This window comes from Pseudoliparis swirei, chromosome 13 (genome assembly GCF_029220125.1).
Source record: "Pseudoliparis swirei isolate HS2019 ecotype Mariana Trench chromosome 13, NWPU_hadal_v1, whole genome shotgun sequence".
In the NCBI taxonomy this organism is placed as follows: domain Eukaryota; kingdom Metazoa; phylum Chordata; class Actinopteri; order Perciformes; family Liparidae; genus Pseudoliparis; species Pseudoliparis swirei.
The window spans coordinates 5,743,285-5,765,387 of NC_079400.1; the positions used below are offsets into that span (position 1 = coordinate 5,743,285).

At 41.3% G+C, this 22,103-nt stretch overlaps 1 protein-coding gene across 3 annotated transcripts in view; it reads right to left on the bottom strand.

Annotated features, from left to right (window-relative positions):
• The window catches only part of pald1a (phosphatase domain containing paladin 1a), a 51,858-nt gene that overhangs the window by 10,362 nt on the left and 19,393 nt on the right, over positions 1-22,103 (bottom strand). For all 3 annotated transcript variants that reach the window (XM_056430302.1, XM_056430301.1, XM_056430300.1), the window contains exons 18-19: positions 20,223-20,363; positions 285-440 (exon numbers count right to left, since the gene is read on the bottom strand). In XM_056430302.1, coding sequence (XP_056286277.1) covers positions 285-440; positions 20,223-20,363 — 297 coding nt within the window. The remainder of the gene's footprint in view (positions 1-284; positions 441-20,222; positions 20,364-22,103) is intronic.

The following is a 22,103-nucleotide window of genomic DNA, read 5'->3' on the forward strand; positions in this document are numbered from 1 at the left end:
TATATATGCATTATATATATATATATATATAATGCATATAGGAATAGAAGGAATAGAAATGCATATATATATATATGAATATATATATATATATGCATTTCTATTCCTTTTGGTGACATTGCAAATAAAAGAAAGAAAGAAAGAAAGATTTGCAATGTCACCAAAAGGAATAGAAATGCATATATATATATATATATATATATATATATTCATATATATATAAAATGCACGTCTATTCTGATCAAAGTGAGATAGAATAAAGCAGTCGGGCAGAGATCCTGTACCTGTTCCATCCAGAGAGTGAAGGAGCGCTGCCAGGAGTCCTTCTTCTCCAGATGCAGGTATGTGTTGAAGAGGATGAGGTAAATGTATCGCTCCAGGTACTGCAGGCTCCTCAGCAGCAGCTGCTGAGACGCCTTCTCCGTCTTACCACTTTTGATCTGAGAAAAGAGGGAACCGAACTTTATCACTCTCTCAAGGTGCCACACCAAACAATTGTTTGTCCCCACTCAGACAACTGTAATCAGGAGCTCACGTGTTTTACATTTCTGCATTGTTACGGAGAAATCGCTGTCAATGTCTTTCATTGTCTCCTATTTGTAGACCGTATTTACATATTGCATACTTTTTAAATGAAACCTGCGAGTGTGTTGTTTAAATGTCTTGCCATCTAATTGAAGCTGTCTAACCGGAATAATAAAAGAGGGTCATGTGCCGAATCTGTTCCACTTCATTTAAGTGCAGTAACTCTCAGGGAAACGTAATCCCTTTAGTGAATCACTGATTATTGTTGTTGCCGCTTCTAAACCAAAAAACATCTTGGTGAAAACATAACAAAGGTAATCCCACATACAATTCCGTAAAAAGCAAATTCAGCAAGTAATAAATTAAACACAATCACAACATTCACACATCTCTTAGGTTGTGTGGTGAACTAGTTTTCAGTTCATATAACATCCTCATTCCTGCACTGTATTTCTCCTATATTCCCTAAATACCTTTGCATTGAAAATGCGGAAGGTAATGTTTTGATCGGCGTGTATTTGTATGCGTGCGTGCGTGCGTGTTAATCGCATAAGTAAAAAAGTTTTAAACCGAATCGCATGAAATTTGGTGGGATGATTGGTTATTATCCGGGGACCATTTGATTAGATTTTGGGATCGATCGGGTCAAAGGTCAAGGTCATTAAAAGGTCAACATCTTCTTTTTACCATAGCGCGGTAAATTTTTATCCAATTCGCATGCAACTAATGCCAAAATGTTCATAATTCAATGCCCAATCTTGTGATATGCGAAGGTATGCGCTCTACCGAGTGCCCGTTCTAGTTGTATTATAGGAAAAGCAGATTGTCGGCAGTTGGATCCCTGGCTCCTCCAGTCCCCACGTGTTCTTGTGTAGCTACTGAACATTAAGTTTGGATTGTGCATTAGTTTGTGTGTGAATGTTGACATGGAGTGTACAGCGCGTTGAGTGGTGAGAAGACGAGAACGGCAATAAATAAATGCAGATAGAAAACGTTACAACGTTGTTTGAAAGTAGAAATCTACAAGATTTTCATCTACATATGATATGTTAAATCCCTATATATTGCGAAAGGAGGTAACACAATTGTGATTGGGACCCACTGGTGAAAGTATTGCATTATGACATTCCCAGGAAAAAATGCTGCCATACATTTTTCTCCATTATATCCACACTAAAAATGACACTATGCACACAGTAAACCGATTTCAACCACTAGGCAAGTCGAAAAGCTTGGGGCACTCGAACACGAGGGATCGGGGTGAAAATAGGAAATGGGAATGGCCCATAAATTTCAACAATAACATCTACATTTGCTCTTTAATGCTTTAACTGACATAGATAACAGAATAACCTTCTAGCTCAGCGTTGACAGACCTTAAAAATACCTTGTGATAAAATGAGTTCATCAAACTTGTAAAGCAAAGGGAAGTATTTGTGTCAAGATTATATTGAGCTGTGTGAGATATGGCAGATATAAAAGGGGGAGAAATGGACCGCCTTCTCCTATGAAAGTATTTCATCTCCTCGGCCCTTATACCGATGCATCCTTTAACACCGATAGCAGTTTTGATATTTGAGTTCAGTTGGTAAGCCATTTCCAAATACTGATACCCTATCAGTTGTTTACTCCCTGTGTCCAGATAACCTTAAACTCTATTGTTTTAATAATAAACGTTGGAGTTACATGGTAGTTATTTTGACAATGACTAAATAATACAAATGTTCATGTTAATACCCAATATTTAGAAACACTTGAACCGTGCAATTATCCAAACATAATGACAGAGAGGCTCTTGTTCTTAAGAGAAATAACAATGATAACTAATTGACTGTCTAGGGAGAGGCAAAAGCCTTTGCAAGCCAAACTTGGACAAAAAGCCACAACAAAATCATAAAAAATCGAAAAACTAATGCAGAAATAAACATGTTATTTAACCCTCCTGTTACCTTTACATTTACTAACATATTTTACCCTCGGGGTCAATTTGACCCCAGCAATTAAAACCTCCAGAAAATTATTAGAATTAATATTGTTTCCCAAGTTTAAGTGTGAGGTACTTTATGTTTGTTTGTTGACTACCTAAATAGCCCTTTAAAGATATAAAAAAGTTGATATTTCTTATATGTTTGACAGTGAAAAACAGCCTGAGGTCAAATTGACCGCAAAGAACACCGACATTAAACATTGAATGGGGTCAAATTGACCCAAAAGGTAACAGGAGGGTTAAGTAACCGAGCACAGCTTGAATGTCGTGGTCAAGCAGCTCTGCAGCAGCACTATTATTCATCGCTTTTCACAAATTAAGGCTGGGAATTGACGTCGACCTTCATTTGTCGCTCTGAGGCAAACGCAGACAGGTTTTCATCGCTGTGGCAAGTAGGTGTCGAGATATCCTTTTTCCTTTTTTCTGGTTTCCTGAAGCAATTGACTGCATCAAGCGGAAAGGCTCGCCATCCAGCCGTGAGGCGTAGTGTGAGGCGTGTGCACGATTGGATAACGTGCCAATTGGGGTGAAGATAAAGTAACAAGTCGGGACGAGGTGTCGCGCGGCTCAATGAACCGTCTGCGGCTCTTCAGATGCCTTCTCGGGAGCAGATTGTGGTCTGCATTGTAATGCGCACTTTGACTGCCTGACTAACTTCTGATGGATAAAACAGATTATCTGCACACGGTTTGAAGCATATCAGCGAGGTGTGTTAAATGCATTGTGGGGGCTGCCCGGAGAATAATGAAAGTTCACCAAGTACGTGGGCTAGCATTCTGGGTAATTTGAAATGTGCACGGTTGTACCATAATATGATCATTCCAGAGCCGAGTGACGCAACAGAGAGCGAGGGGGAATGAGTGGGGTTTCCTGTTCATTCCCAAACAGCCGTGGTTGGATCCCAGTTTTCTATCTGCATCTGCAGAGTGGAGGAGAAACTACACCTATGGAAAGAATGGATATAATAATAATAATAATAATCATTTATTTTATATAGCGCTTCTCAAGACACTCGAAGTCGCTTTACAGTTCAGAGTCCAGTAGTCACACACAGTCATACGTGGTGGTAAGCTACATCAGTAGCCACAGCTGCCCTGGGGCAGACTGACGGAAGCGTGGCAGCCAATCGCGCCGGCCCTCCCCTCCACCACCAACATTCATTCACATCCATACGAACCGGGTGAGGCTGCGGTGCATGTTTTATGATGGTGGGGAAACCCCCGGAGGAAACCCGAACATGCAAACTCCACAGAAAGGACCTGGCCTTCTTGCTGTGAGGCGACAGTGCTAACCACTGAGCCACCGTGCTGTGTGTTGTCTATTACATTTCTCAGGTCACAGAGGAAGTCAAAAAGCACACAGGCTTTATTTCATCTTTCGAAGTGATTGACTCCTGAGGCAGAGCAGGTGAACGCTGCTGAACCTGATCGCCCTGTGAGCCCTGCTAACCCAGAGGGCTTTCAGTTTTTCATCTCTCAGTCTTGAAGTGTGCAGTGCCAAAGCTCGGCAGTTATCTGTGCAAATGCCAAGCTCATAACAAAGACACACACTACTAAAATCACAGACTGAAATCCGTTTGATAGGATTACATAATTCGACAATCTGCAGAACCCTAATTATATGGCTGCCATGTGTCAACAGGGACTGAGCCATAGATACATGTGTTAACCAGCTTTTGTGTAATATCAGAAGTTCCTTAGCAATGTTGGGGAACATGTGGCGAAGTCAATTTATTTCATTCTATCTATAGGAGACTTGGATCGAAAGCTTTCGATTTGTCTTTAAGTTTGTCTTTAAGTTCCCCAGGGATCTCAAACTCGCCGTCCGCGAGAAGATATTTCGTGGCCCCCTACTTGACGTTAAAGTTTAAAGTTAGTGCGGCCCGCGCGTTTTTTTGTCACACGCACGATTTTCGTGTTCAGTGTCCGAAAATCAAACGCTGCACTTACGCCATGAACGTCGAATTATGGGCGGCTGGATGTCCCGCACTTCGGCTCAAGTAGTTTGCGGTGATGCTTTCTCCAGCCGAAGTGCATGACATCCAGCCGCTAATTAATTCGGCGGGCACGGTGTAAGTGCAGCGTTGCGGGAAAACCGCATCCGAATGTCGAACACTTATTTCGGCTAAAGTGGTTTAGTGGTGCGCGTTTGAGTACTTTCCCAGCCGAAGTGCGTGACATCCAGCCGCCCATAATGCGGCGTTCCTGGCGTAAGTGCAGCGTTCGACACTTTCATCCACGTCCGCAGACTTCAATCTGATGAGAATGTGCGTGTCTGTGTTTCCTGAAACGCGTGAAATCAAAGCATCGATCTGTTCTGACTGACACCCATGTGAAAGAATCGCTTTGAGTGACAACAACGGTATACAAGCCAAGATTTGAAGAGGATTGTTCAAGGCAAGGAAGGCCAGAAGTCCCACTACACTCAAAGAAATGACTCATTGGATGAACTCAATTAAAGTGTTGGCAGGTTTTCCATCCAATAATTATATGCAACTCAAACTCAAATTAAGCACATCAGTGCAATAAAATGTAATTAAGTTAGTCCAACTCATTTGTATCAAATACATCTAAAATAAAATAACGATATTCATTAAATTAAATTAATTTGTCCAACTCAAAATATAAATTGGAAATTAAATATTCTATACCGCTTAACTTCATTAGGGTCACGGTGCACTGGAGCCGACCCCAGCTGACATTGGGTGAAGGCAGGGTCACCTGGACAGGCCACTAGTCCATCCAGGGCACATATAGAGACAGACAACCCAGGGTTTTTCCTGCATAGAGAAAATTTGGGCGCGCGCCTAAACCGTTTTCCCAAACGCCTATGACAAATCCCGAGCGCCTAAGGCAAAAAAAAGTCCTCGATGGAAAAAAAAAAAAAAAAAAAAAACTGTGTTCATCACGTGCATGTCAGCGAATATGTTCACAATAGAATGTTTCAAGTCGGCTACAGCCGAACCCTCGTTCTGTTTTGATCAATAGTAATCGAGTTCAGTGTTTCCCCTAGGTTTACAGCATCAGGGGGGCGGGACTAGTGCCGCTAGCCATGTTGGTGCCCTAACAATTTTTGGGAGCACCGAAGACCCATTTTGACCCAGGAAAAACCCTGCAACCATTCACACTCACATTCACACCTATGGGCAATTTAGACACCAAATAAACTGACTGCATGTCTTTGGACTGTGGGAGGAAGCCAGAGAACCCGGAGGGAACCCACGCTGCCACGGGGAGAACATGCAAACTCCACACAGAAGGACCGCCCCGACCGGGAACTGAATCCACGGCCCTCTTGCTGTGAGGCGACAGTGCTAACCACTACACCAGCCCTGAAAGCGTGTTCACCTCATGCAAACTGATTTTCAGCTGGCGCATGCGCAAAGGCGAGTCCCCAATTAAAAACATTTATTTTGCGTTGATATGTACACCATCGAACCTAAATAAATCTAATAAATCAAAGTATTCCTACATTTTGTGTGACACCCATTAAATATAAATATCTATTTTTGTAATTGATTTATTTAAATGTATCAAACAATATTTAAATGTGTCCCCTCTATGAAGGCCTTGAATCGTTTTTTTGAGTGTAAGCAACATGCATAGTAAAAGAAAAACACTATGGTAAATTATTATATTTTTGTTTGTGGACTTGGTTGACCTGAGAGTGTGTGTGTGTGTGTGTGAGACAGTGCACACAATGTTCATTGTTGAAAATGACTGGCCTGTGGTCCTAGTACTGTAGGAGTCAATTTCTGTCATTATCATGTTTGTGTTTGACATTTACAATAAATCTGGCTGAGCAGAGGTCTGTCTCTCTCTGTGTGTGTGTGTGTGTGTGTGTGTCTGTGTGTGTGTGTGTGTAAGGGATGGGGTGATGTTCATGTGTGGCCAAGTGTATAATGTGGTTCTTTGCGGTAACACAGTAAACAAATGTGTCTCTTAGTCTCTGACTGCTTGGCCACCCCTGATCTACTGGATAAGAACCTCTGACAACCCCCCTGTTAAGAATCTGAACTGTCTCTTTAAATGTCAAATTTTGATTTTAATGTCTACATTTATCAAAATGGCATATCTAATGATGCATTTCATGCGTTACTACGCATCGCCCATTGTTTTGGTGCTGTGTCGGGCACCGTCTGCACTACTCGTCCCTTACTGCCAGCTAAACATGTTGAATCAGCAGCGGAGGCGGTCAATAAAAGAGAGCTCTGATTGGTTGTTAATTTCGGTGAATTAGCACATGAATAAAGAAAAAAGAGAGTAAAGTTAATTGAAATAATTTGTTGTCTTTCCTCAAATCTGGGACTACATCTTCTGGATGACAAATACAGACTCCAGCTATCTCAAGTAAATTGAAAAACATAAAATCAGTATTTGAATGTTTTTGTTTAACAACACTTTCTTTGAGTTTTCTCAGCCCTTTGACACAAGAAGACATTTCCAAATATACATTTTGTGTTAGGGGATTATTTTGTAGCAGGACAACTTCTGGGTGTAACTATTTATTTTAATAATCTCTTACAAACTATCCAATTTCTCTTCCAGTCATTTAAATTTAGCATTATGATAATTCTCATAAAGGAATAAAATCTGCTTTGTCTAGAAAGAAAAGTCATGAATGCCTTAAATGGAGGCAGACGAGTGTTGAAGGTTGACCTCTCGGTGGGCTCGTGTGGGTGAGGAGTGAATTGAGAAGTGAACGGTATCGAGAAGTCCGTCTGCTTGACATATGGTGCCAATTACCAGCTGATGGGGATGCCGAGGTAAAAAGGCCAATCCATATTGGCCCTTCCCACCCAAGTTTGCACAAGCAGCCATTCATCAGATTCTGCAAGAACACCTCCCACCCAAATCCTAAACCAAACCCCGAGCTGTCTAGAGCGGACAGGCAGCCTACACATGGGTCCTCGACTCAATGTACAGACAACTCAAAGTCATGTATACATGCTGATTTTCAGGTAGGTTCATTACAAAACAGCCACCAACTGCAATTTTCTGGAACTACTTTCCATCAAATATGACTATGTATTATATATATATATATATATATATACATTTCTATTATATATATACACACACATTCTTACTCTCTGTGGAGCTTTTTCTTACATTCGAAACAATCGTTAAGTGACATCACTAAAATTAAGTTCTCTGGTTTTTCATTTGACGCCAACAGGTGACATGTTAATGATCTGTATAATTTTCATTTTAGGACATCTCAGATTCAGCTCAACACCGTCAAACATGTCTCATTTCTCATTTGTCTAAGACTTACTTTTAGACCCTGATACCTTGTTTTGGGCTGAATGTTTAAAAGCTTCATTAGACACAAAAGCTAGAATTAGAGAACACGTTTCTTCAGCAGCATTTATCTATTTATTAACCTCTGCCCTCTCCTTTTTTATGTTGATAACCTGTTTTTTTTAAACTGTACTTAATACTGTATATTCTACCATCTTATGTACAGTGTGTTTTTTATATTTTGTCTTATTATTATTATTATAGTGTGTTTGTGCCTCTGTTGACTCGGAGAGCCCTGCAAAACAATTCCAATGTGTCTGGACTGTTGGTCTTGGCACACATGGCAAAAAAAACAACCTTGAACTATAATTAGCTATGATTAGCGATTTCAGTTGCTTGTTTGACGGTTATTGAATCTTAAATGGGTACCCTGTGGATTTTTCCGAACAAACAGAGGTTACGTTTCTGCTAGCTATGTGCACCTTGCTATGTTTCTTGGCACATTGCAGCCACCTGTAGATCAGTGGAATCGTGAGAAGCCATTGGTGGGGCTGCTATTGTGTGACTTGTGTGTGTGTGTGTGTGTGTGTGTACTAATGTGCATGCACAAGCTAAACAGGGACTCACGCATTGACAAAACTGCTCGATAGCACTACCAGAGGTCAAAAACTCAACAGAATACCTTTAAGCTGCTAGAATCTGCCATGTGACATTTAGCATGTTATGAAGTTAAATACGCCGTTTGCATGTTAGCTTGTCTGAATGCAATATATATCGACTACTTTTGCGAACGAAAACCCGACTTAAGGTAATGTGAAAAAATAGCTTGACTTATTTTCCATTGTGTTCTAAAAGTTACCACACAATTAATGAATTATTTAATCTTTTCTGTAAAGGCTAATTTGCCACCTTCTTATATCATCGCTCTTTTTTTTCATTCTCTAAAGTCTGTGTGAAGCTAACAAAATTTGAAAAAGGCCAAATATATTATTATTATTATAAAATTCATAATTATTGCTTTTAAAACGTTAGCCGCCTAGTGTATCCATCCCCCAGATGCTGGAATTTGTAAACGTGAGAAAAGTATGAACGTATTTCTCATATACTTCTCTTTTTATTTGTATTTTTTTTACAGGCACACCATTTTTTTTAAAGGCCATCCACCCACCCAGTCTGCTGCCTGCCAGGTTGGCCGGTTGAAAAGCAATTTAAGTTATATATCATCTGGCTTCAAGCTGCAGAACTGACCTACATGGATTAAGATGGTGCTCGAGAGTCCTTTTTTAAAAGAGAGCGGGGAAGCAATGTAGCAGCCAGTGAGAGGAAGGGAGATGCCTTTATGTTAATGGTTTCTACAGATTCCAGTTCTCCGTCTGTCCTTTTTCCAGTTGCTTAGCCACACTACGCTGATTAAATCATGAGGTCGAGGCTGAGGTGGATTGTAGGGGCAATCTGTGTTAATCCGCATCCTGTATATTCAGCTCTGCCTTCAACCAGTCTATCGAGCCAAGGGCTAGAAAATGAAATGTGAAATGTAACTTACGCAAATTCACCATCTCGTGATTTCTATCGGAATAAAGATTTAAACTTTCCTTTCATATCTAAACTGAATATGTAACAGATCGAGTAAAGAATCAAACAAACATCAGGGTGTCTACAGGAATAAACCAGTGAAATTTAAGACTTTTTAAGACTTTTTAAGACCACGTCTAAATAAAATGTAAGACCTAACGTACGAAGGAAATATACATTAATCTAAATTAATTAATTAAAAAAACACACACTGTTCAAAATTAACAGTATGTAAATATGCAAAAAAAAAACAAATTGCATTGCTGTTGTAAATTATATTTATTTATTACAACATTTTTTTCAACATTTAGGTCCAATGTCAATAAAATAAAAAAAAAAAATAAAATATATTTTTAAATAGTTCCTTTTAGTTCCTTTTTGAACAAAAAATCTATAAAATAATATAAAAAGCATTTTTTAAAAAAATAAAAATACATAATAGAATGTATATAGAAATGTGTTGTGTGTGTTCTCATGTCTCTATGTGTGATGGATGTTTGTGTTTGCACTGGTTCATGTCTACTCCCTGAGCTTGAATAAATATACTAAAAAAATCCTTTTCAAACTGAATGAATAAAAAATTTGTCCCATTTGACATTTGGTCCAGAAAAAAAAGAAAGAAAAAAAAAAGCAGAACAAAAACAACACCACACCCACACACATCCACCATGACACCACAATCAGATGAATAATAAATAGAATAAATAAATTAAAATACTATTTTATAGAGCGAGCCAGACATAGCCTATTGAGACATATTGACAGGTAAACCTACATTCAAACAGGTCCACCACCACTCTACTATAAATTAATTTTTAATTAATTCTAATAATATGTAGTGTGTAACTATATATAGCTATATTACTATATTATTTTATATGAGCAGGTCTTTGAGGTGCGGCCATAGGTCCTGGTGGATCTGGCCCAGCTGACGGACAGGATCCCAAGCGGACGTGGTCATTGTCTGTCAGCTCGCAATGGTCTGGTCCAGAGTCTGTGGTCAGTGGGAAGAGAGCACCGCTTCGAGAGGAAGATGAGCAATTTGTTGTCAGCATTGGGATTCCTGGATGAGATCTTCCTGTCTCCGTGTGGATTTTGGCGTTGACGCGGCGGAGCTGGGCGCGCGCAGCGCGGGCGGCGGAGCAGCCGCTAGCGAGGCTGGCTTCTGGGTCTCAGCAGTGCCTGCGCTTTACCTTTCCTACACTTCTGGAAGTTCACACACATGCTTTTCAGATTCATCACCGAGTTCCGACCCGACTCGCGCTCTTTCAGCCGTTGTTGAATTTGCATCCCCCATGTTTTCTAAAGTCAGCCGTTGCAAGTCGTTGCTGCCCATGTTTTCTGGGGTGGCGATGCGAAGGGCGCTAGGGGGTGGGCGGGAAGACACGGGGGCCGCTTTGAAAGAGGAGCAACCGAGCAAACGTCAAATTGCCCCATATTCAGAATATGACATGACACCCACACCCAAAAAATTTACCAAAAATCCAATAAAAGACAACAAGACTTTTTAACTAGACAAATTAAGGCCAATAAGAGACTATTTAAGACTTTTATTTTTTTTTTTATTTAAGACTTTTTGAACATAAACCGAAGAAATAACCTGAAACACGGGGAACCAAAGGCGGAATGTGCTGTATGATCAATGGTCACTAGAAAAGGACGATTTCCCAAGCAAAAACACATCACGTGTCTGGTGAGCAGAGATTACAAAAGCCACAAGAGGAGACAGGGCTCATCAATTTATCCTACACAGAGACTGGAATATCTGCCCACATGAACCACACACATTATGGTACATTCTGTATGTGCAAATGCCTGGCAACAGAGACTCCCACTGTGAATCAATCATTTACCGGGTTATCAAAATATCTTGTGTATGCAAAACCAACACGGCAGCAATAAAATGGTATGCTGGGAGTTCTTCTAATCAAATGTGTATCCTTAGCCACAAACTGCATTTATTATTGATGCTGGGGGTTAATTGAAAGCAAATGTGTTAATGGTTGACTTATTTTCTCATTAGAGAGTCACGATGCTGCTGTGAAGACCATGTTATTTTCTGTTTGTTAGCTCACGACAGCATGGTTAAACACTTTGGTTGTGAGGGACTTGTAACTAACTATAGCTTACATTGCCATGAAAATCGGAAAATTAGTCCCAGTGGAGAAGACCTCAAGAAATTGATGAATCCACCTAGCTCCAGGATTTAAGTGTTCTCTTCAAGTGGTCTGACAACAACAAAGCTTTGTATTCATCCTAGGCAGTCACCATCTTCGTATAAATTTTTCCCCCTGCACAATTCGTCTGGCTGTGGCAGAAAAGATCACATACAAATCAGACATGTAGGCGCTGAACCTGTAACACCCTGTTCTGTTTCTCTTGTGTTCCGTGTCTCCTATGTCTCCTCTGTCTCGTCTCTGTCTTAATTGTTTAATTACCTGCACCTGCACTCAGCCACTCTTGTCTCGTTACTGTCTGATGTCGTACACCTGTTTCCCCTCCTGTATATTGTGTCAGTCTTTCCCTTGTCTTGGGTCGGATTGTCGTCTTTAGTTCCGTGTCCTTTTCCCGTCGTCCTGTCCGTATTGCTGATTCTGCCTGTTTGACCCTGCCTGCCCTGAACCTGGATTCTCTGCCTGCCCCTTTTTGGACCTTGTTGTTTTTTTTGTAAACAGTTTTGCCTCATTAAAGAGTGCCTTTTTTTCATATTGCGTCCCAGCCTGTCTCTCTGTGCCTGAGCCTCACCCCGTCACAAGAACCTGACAGAACCGAAGGTCTTGAAACAGGCTTTGGTCCATTACTCAAACAGATTTCACAAAAGCATGACAATAGACTTCAATATCATATCCAATATGTTCTATCTTCAGTACGTTCCTGAATATGCTTGTCTAACGGTGAATTATAGAAGGAGCAGCAAATGGATTTCAGCACCTGAGCACCTGTCAATCTATGCGATGTCTGAAGGCTATGAGCCAATTATATTGTCACCAGTTTCTAAATGCTATCACGCATCAAATCTGTCGTATTTTTTTCCAAGAATGAAAGAATGCAGAAAGAGCTTTGCATATTAGTGTCACTGTGTGAGAGTAGAAACAAAAACATTTGCCAAGGCATCTCTGGAGGTTCCTTGCTGACCCTAGTGAGTTGGAGGCACTCTGGCAGGAGTTATGGCGTCGTTAACGCGGTATTCATCTGTTGCACAACTGTCCTCACGTACGAAACACGGCTTCCCTACTGGGGCATGATGAAAGTGCAACTCAATGCAGTCACGGCTCCTGCATATCCCACGTGGTTGGCATTTGAGTGACTTCACCATTGGGATTGTATTCCCGTTGGTATTTGTTCAGTGCCAGTAGTTAGCTGGTGTGAAAGCTCAGTCAAAAAAGGGGGACCTTTTCCTGGTGAATATATTTGGGGCCTTAACAGGATCCATCAGATACCATGACCACAGCTACTGCAGGCATGTTTAAACACTCACGCGTGGTTTTGGAGGTAGTTATTCCTGGGCTGGGGGAATGACAGATTTAGTGTGTGAGGGCAGGAAATGGGCGACTATGGGTCAGTGGGTAGCAGGTCCGTCTTTCAATCAGGGGGTTGGAGGTTCAATCCCCGCCCTAGTCGATGTGTCCTTGAGCAAGACACTTAACCCTGAGTTGCTCCCTGTAGCTGCGTCTACAGTGTATGTAACAGGATTGTAAATCGCTTTGGATAAAAGCGTCAGCTAAATGTAATGTAATGTAAATGGCAACCCTTTCTGTGCAGTGCTCAGCGAGGTCCGAAGCGTTGTCCTGGGGCCAGTGGTTAAGAAGGGGGTGGGAGGTCAGGGCAAAGGGCAGGCCAAGGAAGTTCAGTTATTCAGGGTAAAAAAGGGGCTAGGAGAAAAATAAAAAAAACTATTTCTCAAGCAATCAGCATGTAGAGTGAAGTAGAGAATGCCGATTGATCCTACTAGTGGTGTAACAGACACACATATGAACCGTGGATTAATTAGAAAATGTAACCATCACAATGAGAAATTAAGTTTTACTGACGATTATTGTCCGCTAATATCCAGGAAACAGGACATTGGCATGTCTGCTTCTCTAGCGCCAATCTCTCATGTTACATTGCAAATAGGGTTGGGTACCGAAAACCTGTGCCAATATTAAATTGTAAATTATAAAAGTAGGCCAACAAATAATAAATTGGGCATCATAACCATGCTTAAGCTAGCTCGTAGCTCGCGCGACAGTCTGATATCCGTTTTCTTTCAGTGCAGCTTTTACAGGGAATATGGTCAAAGAGGTTTTTAATGTCGTCATTGTCAATCGTCGTTTTGTGCTCTTTTTTTTAAAGTATCGGTTCAGGCGCCGGTATCATTTTTAAAGAACCGGTTTATGGGAAAAAAAACAATAAATGACACCCATCCCTAATTGCAAACAGCAAATCCGTGTTGAAATTGAATTGGAGGATCGTTGGCAGCACCGTACCGCTAACGGCTAACCATCGAAGGTTCCGCGCAGTTACATTATGATGCGTTCAGGCTCTGTCAAGTAATAACTACGATTGGGCGAAGGTTAATTATAATGTTATCATGTGTTCACATGTAATCTCGTAAAAAGGTAGTTTTGGCGAGGCACTTGAATAAATCCACTTGTTTGAAGGAGCTGTTTTCACAACAGCATGAATAGATTATGAGTATTGGCTTCGTAACATGATCGGAATTCTTTAAAAGTTATATTTGCTGCCTTATTCTTTTGTGCTGATCAGATCTTGGATACAATCCGAAACTATATCCGTTGCACCATTAATCCGCTCTCTGGCTAACAGGACACAAAAGCATTACACAAAGTAAATTTTTTAGTGACTCTTCCGTCATCATGTGACAGCAAGAATCCAGCTAATGTGCAGGTAAACGATATTCAACATTTGTGTATATTTTACTTATGGCTCTTTCATGCACATTTGACTGATAATGAACTTCGTCTTCAGTGTAGCAGGCACACCTAACTAAAACTAATTAATACAGTCTAATATAAATGGCCTGCAGGAGTCCTATTGTCATGAATGTTCACTTTAGGTTGGTGTTGATTCAGATTTATGATCATTTTTGTGTTTCTGTTGAATAGTATTGCATAGGTTGAAGCGGAGGACATAATTGAGTTGGTTGTTTACTCGTGGCTGATATAGAGGCTTTAGTTGTTGGCTGAATCCCCAAAATGGAAAGTCAGAATTTGAAAGTTGGCAGTTCACATATTTTGATTATTAAGCGTTGTTCCGTTCAAAATAATAATAAAATCTCAAAAGGTCAGCTTCCGAAGAACAGACTCTGTAAATAATAGTATTCAGCAAAATCGTAAAAAGGAGCTAATCAGCACGGTTTTAAATCGGTTCCTGTGAAACTTTTGTAATTTTGTGTGACGTTGCTTTCAATGACGCTCGTATATTTTCACTGATAGCTCCTCGCTGGTTGACGGTATGCTAATCATAGAGCTCGCCTGCCTCAAACAATACAAAATGGAACAAAAGTATGCCTGCATTCTGCCTTCCACAGGATATAATTACTATAAATACCCCCGAATCATAATTTAAAAATGGAATGTAATTGGCCTGCTGATTGAAAGTAGGAAGCCTTAAAATGGTTGGGTAATTTAAAAATTCATTGAGTCAACTCAGTCAAGGATCTGCTGCTGTACAGGTAATCATACAAAGGCACATACATTATCAGCAACAGAAATGTTAGGTTTGCATCGAAGTACATTTCGCAGCTCTCTCGTGCATCGTGTCATGTTAGACATCAAACTGTCACTAGATGAGTATCGTTTGAAGTTCTTTTTACAGCTGTGGATGAAAACACCCTAAAAATAAATGGGCTCCTGAAAAGCAACTGACTCGTAGCAGCTGCATGTAACCCCCCGACTCACCAAACCCCTCCGGAGAGTCCCCAGAGATGCTTTATTTACCCCCCTCGTGTCCTGCCACACACACACACACACACACACACACACACACACACACACACACACACACACACACACACACACACACACACACACACACACACACACACACACACACACACACACACACACACACACACACACACACACACACACACACACCTGTCTACTCTCTGGACTAATAGCGCACAGAGAGGCGGTGTTCAATGTCCAAAAAAATAGCTCAGCTGGTTGCACCTGCTCAGCAGAGATTTGGTCAAAGTAAGATATTTTGTAGACAGCCGCAGCAAATACTGTTATTGGCATTGGCATGTGAGAGGCTGGAAATTCTGAATCAAAATAAAAACCTCTGCCTCCCCCACTTTCCTCCCTCCCACCCTGTGCTGGGTCTAAATAAGAGCCTCTTTTCAGAAACTGCGAGTCAACGCACACTTCTGGCAAGAAGAAGAAGAACCTGTCTCTACTTCAGGTGGGCTCATTTTCCTGCCAATATTTCCTTTGGCCTTACCAACTCCACCTTTTTAATTGGCCCACTTATGTCAAGTGGTCATTCTAATTGAGAAGAAATGTGTTCACACAAAGATCCTCAAACCGAAATATTAATAAAGCTATCCAGGATTAAAGTGCCAAGCTTCAGAAGGTGGACAATACGATTTGGTAACCGTACAGTGTGACTGCCTCTTACTTTTTAAAACCTTATCCTGGTGTTCTTTCTTTCTAGTCCTTTGCTCTTCCTCGTTAGTTAAATGAATCTGGCTGTCAGTGCTGCGGTGGTCCCCTCAACCTCCCCAATCCCTCCCCCTTCTTCTTTTCAAAAGTGGTCCACTACCTTTCCTCAAGAAAACCTGCACACAGCATTCTCCCCTTTCTGAAAATATTTTTCCACTGCCCCATCCAAACCATGAGGCCCTTTCTTAGCTTGCGTGCACACACACACACACACACACATATGATTTGCTGCTCATTCACTCTTGCACTACGTGTTTCAGTATTCTCGCCACCTGCGTGGAAAAGAAATCAATTTTTTATTCTCAGTAGACTAGGTGGAAAGCCAGCAATCTTGCATGCAGTGAGAAGTCCAAGACAGAATAAATTAGACAAGAGCAATCTCCTGCCAAGGATGGTCTGAAAGGTAGCACTAATGGCTGAGAAATATAATTGTTTGTGGAAATGGAACATCTTGATAATTAATCAGGATGATATAGAAAGTTAAGGAAAGGGAAAGCTGCAAGAGTGAAGATAATATAAACAGTATGAGGGGTAAGAGGTGGAAATTAAGCAATTGTGAAGTTGTCTGTGAATCATTTAAGAAAAGATCAGATTCCCTGCTAACTTAGAAAGTATCCAATAAATATCGCGTTTGTCTCCTTCACTCATGTAAACACAGAAATATCCACAAAGAAAGGGAACAGTAACAAAGTAAACAACAGGGTGCTCTGATCGCTTGAGGCAATTTTCAATCCCGACGATGGAAAGAAAGGCCCCTGCAGCTGAATCCTGTGCAAGAGACAGGAGGAGGAGGAGGAGGAAGAGGAGGAGGAGGAGATGAGGAGGCCTCTCTACTGCGTTGGCCTTGATGCTGGAGGACGCATCTGCAACGCGAGGTTACGCCTGGTTGGCAGCAGGGATTTACAGGCCCTTCAAGAAGAACCCCCCGCCCCCCACAACAACAAAAAAAGCCCCCCTTTCCCGGGCCCCTCTGGAAGCTGGCGGACGGTTCAGGTCCCAGTGTAAATATATTTTTTCTCTATCAAAGACACATTTTCCAACCACTGTCAAAGGGGAGGAGGGTGCTTTGCAGTGGGGGAGGGCAACGAGAAGAGAGAGAGAGCTGCTGCCTGCCGGGTTCTTGCAACATCTGGCACTGTTTATCACCTGGCCTGCTGGCTCAAGCAGGAAGGGAAGGCTGAGAGGGGAACATAGTGCCAACCTGACATCTGCTATATCAAGGTTAAAAGATCATTCTGATTTATTACAAATGTGGGTCCTGATTTGATAGTTTTGGCTATCATTATCAACTGTGGATTTCTAGAAAACAGCAACAAAAAAGAAGTCAGATTGGGCAAATGAGGAAGCAAGCCAAATTCGTCAATTGTTAACCAGTCTAAAGTGTCACATTCACAGATCACAGCAGTTAAAAGGTGACCTGTGAAGTTTTCTTATAAACAATAAAGTTCTGTTCACGTGCCGTATTTCTCGCCAAACACGCCTTTCCCTCGGTGTGAAACAAAGCAAAGCGTTATTTTTAATTCCCTTTTATGTCAGCTAGCTTGTTGTCTTCTTTCTCACTGCCTGTGCTGACACCGTGCGACGCTCCGATGCGTCTTACAGTGTTGACCAATAGAAACGCACAAAGCGCACAGTGACTGCGGCTCAGTGGTAGAGCGACTTCCTTTCATCAGCGGGTTCGATCCCCACCTCCGCTAGTCCATGTCGATGTGTGCAAAACACTTAACGCCAAATTGTTCCCGGAGCTGTGCCTGCCGTGTTTAAACCTTGCCTTCCGTCGGTGTATGAATCGGTGTGAATGGGGGGAATGATGTCATGTGGTGTTAAAGCACTTTGAGTACACTCTATTTACCAAAATTGGCGGCAGGAATGTGTACGGCCTGCATCCTCATGGGAGTGCGTGATACAAACAAACCACACTATCCATCCATCCATTATCAATACCGCTTCATCCTCATCAGGGTCGCTGGAGCCGATCCCAGCTGACACACTACAGTGGTCAAAAACTCAACAGAGTGCAATGTAAGTATCACTGTTGGCAAAAACACAACTACAAATATAGGAACCATTCTTTCACCAAAATTGTCCCTTTGAACAGCGCTTTTTGTTGCTGCTGATGCGAATATATTGCAAAATACCTAATTGATTTGAAAGTGAGCCGAGAGCTAGCCTTTTCCTGGAGCCTGGCATCAGAGAGTGACAGACGGAGAGAGAGAATATAGGCGAAAGACAAGGTTCACGGGACAATGAGGCCCATTGATACGGTGGAGACAGGACCGGGTGCCTCCAGCGCGCCCAGAACGGCTGACGGTGCACAGGGGCACAATGATTACAGTCTGCATTACAAATGGCTAAAACAGAGCCGTGGTCCTGCAGAGCCCACGGCATCAAGAGAGACCTTGTCCAGATCGGTCTTCAAAGCCCCACTACAAGCTTATTTTGTTCACCAGGAACAAACCCTTTTCAGATATGGAGCGTTTTTTTCTTTTCTTAATGCAAAACTTACTACTGATTCTCCTTCCAATGCTTGCAGACAAAACAGACAAAAAGTCTTGGCAATGAGCATCCAGAGACTTGAATAAAGACACAGATCTATTTTATAGTATATGTTCCTATACTGTTTACCGTATCGGAGACTTCCATCACCTCCAGCGTCAGAGGTCAATGAGGCTTTTGGTCGACACTAAAATCACTTTTGAAGCTCTCCATTAAAAATACTGAACTCATGTCGCAAAGAGTGACGTTGGGTAAGAGAGGACGAATGTGTCTACGTTTATGGGATGGTGCTTAGAGTGGGTTCCACACCCATTGTAAAAGTGTGAACTGCAATTCTTTGAAAAACGCAAATAAAGACCGAAGTCTCAGTTGGAGCCATTGTTCAACGTCAAAGAAAAGATGAAGTTATACACTACCGTTCAAAAGTTTGGGGTCATCCAGACAATTTCGTGTCTTCCATGAAAACTCACTTTTATTTATCAAATGAATTGAAAATTGAATAGAAAATATAGTCAAGACATTGACAAGGTTAGAAATAATGATTAATATTTGAAGTATAAATTTTGTTCTTCAAACTTCAAGCTCAAAGGAAGGCCAGTTGTATAGCTTATATCACCAGCATAACTGTTTTCAGCTGTGCTAACATAATTGCACAAGGGTTTTCTAATCAGACATTAGTCTTCTAAGGCGATTAGCAAACACAATGTACCATTAGAACACTGGAGTGATAGTTGATGGAAATGGGCCTCTATACACCTCTGGAGATATTTCATTAGAAACCAGACGTTTCCACCTTGAATAGTCATTTACCACATTAACAATTTATAGTGTGTATTTTTGATTAATGTTATCTTTATTGAAAAAACAGTGCTTTTCTTTGAAAAATAAAGACATTTCTAAGCGACCCCAAACTTTTGAACGGTAGTGTATGCGTTCAAAGATGGTATGAGCACTCATTGCTCCAGCGGACCCCAGTGTTTTATACAGCAGCCACACTTAATAAAACTTAAGGAGGTCAAGCCTGAAACACCCACAAGCAAACATTTCTTTTCTTGCCTTTTTTCCTCTCGCAGTTTTCCATTTAGACCCAAAGGAATTCCATTGAGTTTGAGAGATAAGTTATGTTGCACCACAAACATTGTCCACACTCTGCCAGCAGATCTCTCTCATTCGCCTCTCTAGGAACCCACATCGAAACAAGTTATTGACGCCATCTATGGGGCTCGTGTGAAACTGCACCTCAATCCTTGTTAATTTGCTGATTGTGTCGTAGACAGATTGACAAAAAAATTCACAAATTTTTGGGGGAAATTTCCCCACTGTGGGACAAATATATCATATCATACAAGTAAGCAGTGTTTCATATCTGATTTGATCGAATACTACAGACATGCTTTTGAAGACTTGTGAGATATATATTCAACAAGTTTAAAATGTGACAGTTTATAATACTCATCTGGAAGCTGATGTATTTAGACCTCTAGACCTGACTGATCCTAACCCTGACCTTCTTAATCCTCAAAATACAAAGAGAGCACTGGCAAAAATGTCCTTCAACGTTCAACTCACAAGGTGTAAAATCTAATTGGTGCTCACAATGACGGGAGCATGACAGCAAACACACACACGCAGCATTTTTTGTGTGTGAAAATGTTCCTGTTTAACATCTATCTTTTTCAACATCATTGAATGGTATTACATTTCATGAATACAACAAGAGTTGTGCTCTACCTGTCTGTACGTGCAGATGATGATCTCTCGCAGATGGTAGTGCATGGGGGTCATGGTCTCGCTGACAGAGTCCAGGGCCATGTCCACCTCCCTCTTCATCCTGTGGCCGTCGGGGAGAAGACGTACCAGCTGCATCACGACCTGCACACCAGACACAGGAGACACTTTTTATACAATGTGTCTAAAGCCCAAAAAGACTGCGAAATGTAACGAGCGCCGCCAACTCTGGTTCCTCGGCCCCCCACCTAACATAACACATAAAGTTATTGCATCAAATGACACCAAGGCTGCATAAATGAGAAGGAATCTCTAAATCGGAAGCGTTTCCATGTTGGTTTGACAGTTGAGACTAAAAATGTTTGACCTTGGAAACAGCAGTTGATAAAAAAATCTGAAAACAAGGTCTGCATCTGTTCTCGCATGTTGTAAGTCACTTATTGGAAAATATTCCTAAAAAAGTAAATTTTTCTATCATTTCTTAACATTTTATGCCATAAAATAACAATTGTACGGCATTGCATAGAATTTGGTGTTATTTTAATTTTGGTGCATTATGTAAAGCCCTTTCATTTGTCTTTATGTATGACAACATACTTATGTGCGAGTAGTATAAAATATTCATACATAGTGGCTCTTTGTGCAATCTTTCACTGGGTTTGTTTGGAAGAGTACTGTCAGTCCTGAAGAAAGCGTAGCAGGAATGCAAAAAAAACAGGATCAGAGAACAGAACAGGCCTGCAGGCAAAACCCTATTTATTCATTCAGTGTGTGTTTCAGACCGGCAGCATCAGCATGCCTGACCACTGTCCTTCTGAAAAACACAATCTGTGTCAGGTTAAATAACACTTTTACTTTTTTCCTCCTCAAGATTTCTGTCTCAATACGATTTCTTTATTTCCTACTATGCATTCCACTGAAAGTCTCAATCCACACCATATATTTTAATAGTCATGAAAACAACAGCCTATCAATCCCTTTAAAACACCAAAGTCACACAATAACACGATCAAGCGAGGTACAATTACAGTTTTCCTCTGTCTTCAGCTCCCCGTCAGAAAGGGCTGACTGACAGCAAGGAGGAGTGGTGGAAAATACTCTAAATATAGTATACTTTAAAAAAAAGCCTTTGTTGCTGCCACCGTCTCCAGCTCTTGAGTCGACGCTCCTCCAACTGTCCCTTTAAGCTCAAGTTGATAAACTCCTTTTGTGGCCACTTGGGGGCAATGGAAACAAGTTGTGATCACACAATATGATATTATTCTCACCTTTTAAGTTTATATGGCAGACTTGTTGGCAAAGTTGTTTGTTTATTACCTTATTCATTCATTTAGAGTCATATTTCTGATTAAAATTAATATTCACACTCTTCTCCTTTTGGACTGCTGAAGGAAATATCTGTCTCTTTAACTGCTGAGAGCTGCACTATGTTTACCAGTTAGTTGCTCACTTTATGAGAGAAATAGTGATTATAGCCCCTTTAAGGAAATACTAACAGAGTCAGAGATGCTTCATCTACCCGGGCGCCGATTACCGAAGGATCAACTAACCCTGTATCACACCAGAAGCCGATTATATCCCAGCACAGAAGTGCCTCCATCACTTGATGCTCTGGATCACACAGCATAGCAACCCCATTTTTGGGCGATGAGGCAATGGGGATGGAAACATCACACATCCCTCAGAGGTTGAATTGGAAGCAGACAAGGTTTCCGTGGCAACCACTCGGTGTATCCCAGAAACGACGGTGGCCGTGCTGCTGTGATTGGCATGCGGTATTGTGTGCCTGCTGAGTGCGGCCACAGTTTCTGTGTGTCCATTTTTACGATGCTGAGGACACGCCAGCAGGTTCCAACCACTGATTCATTGGAACAACCCCGAATC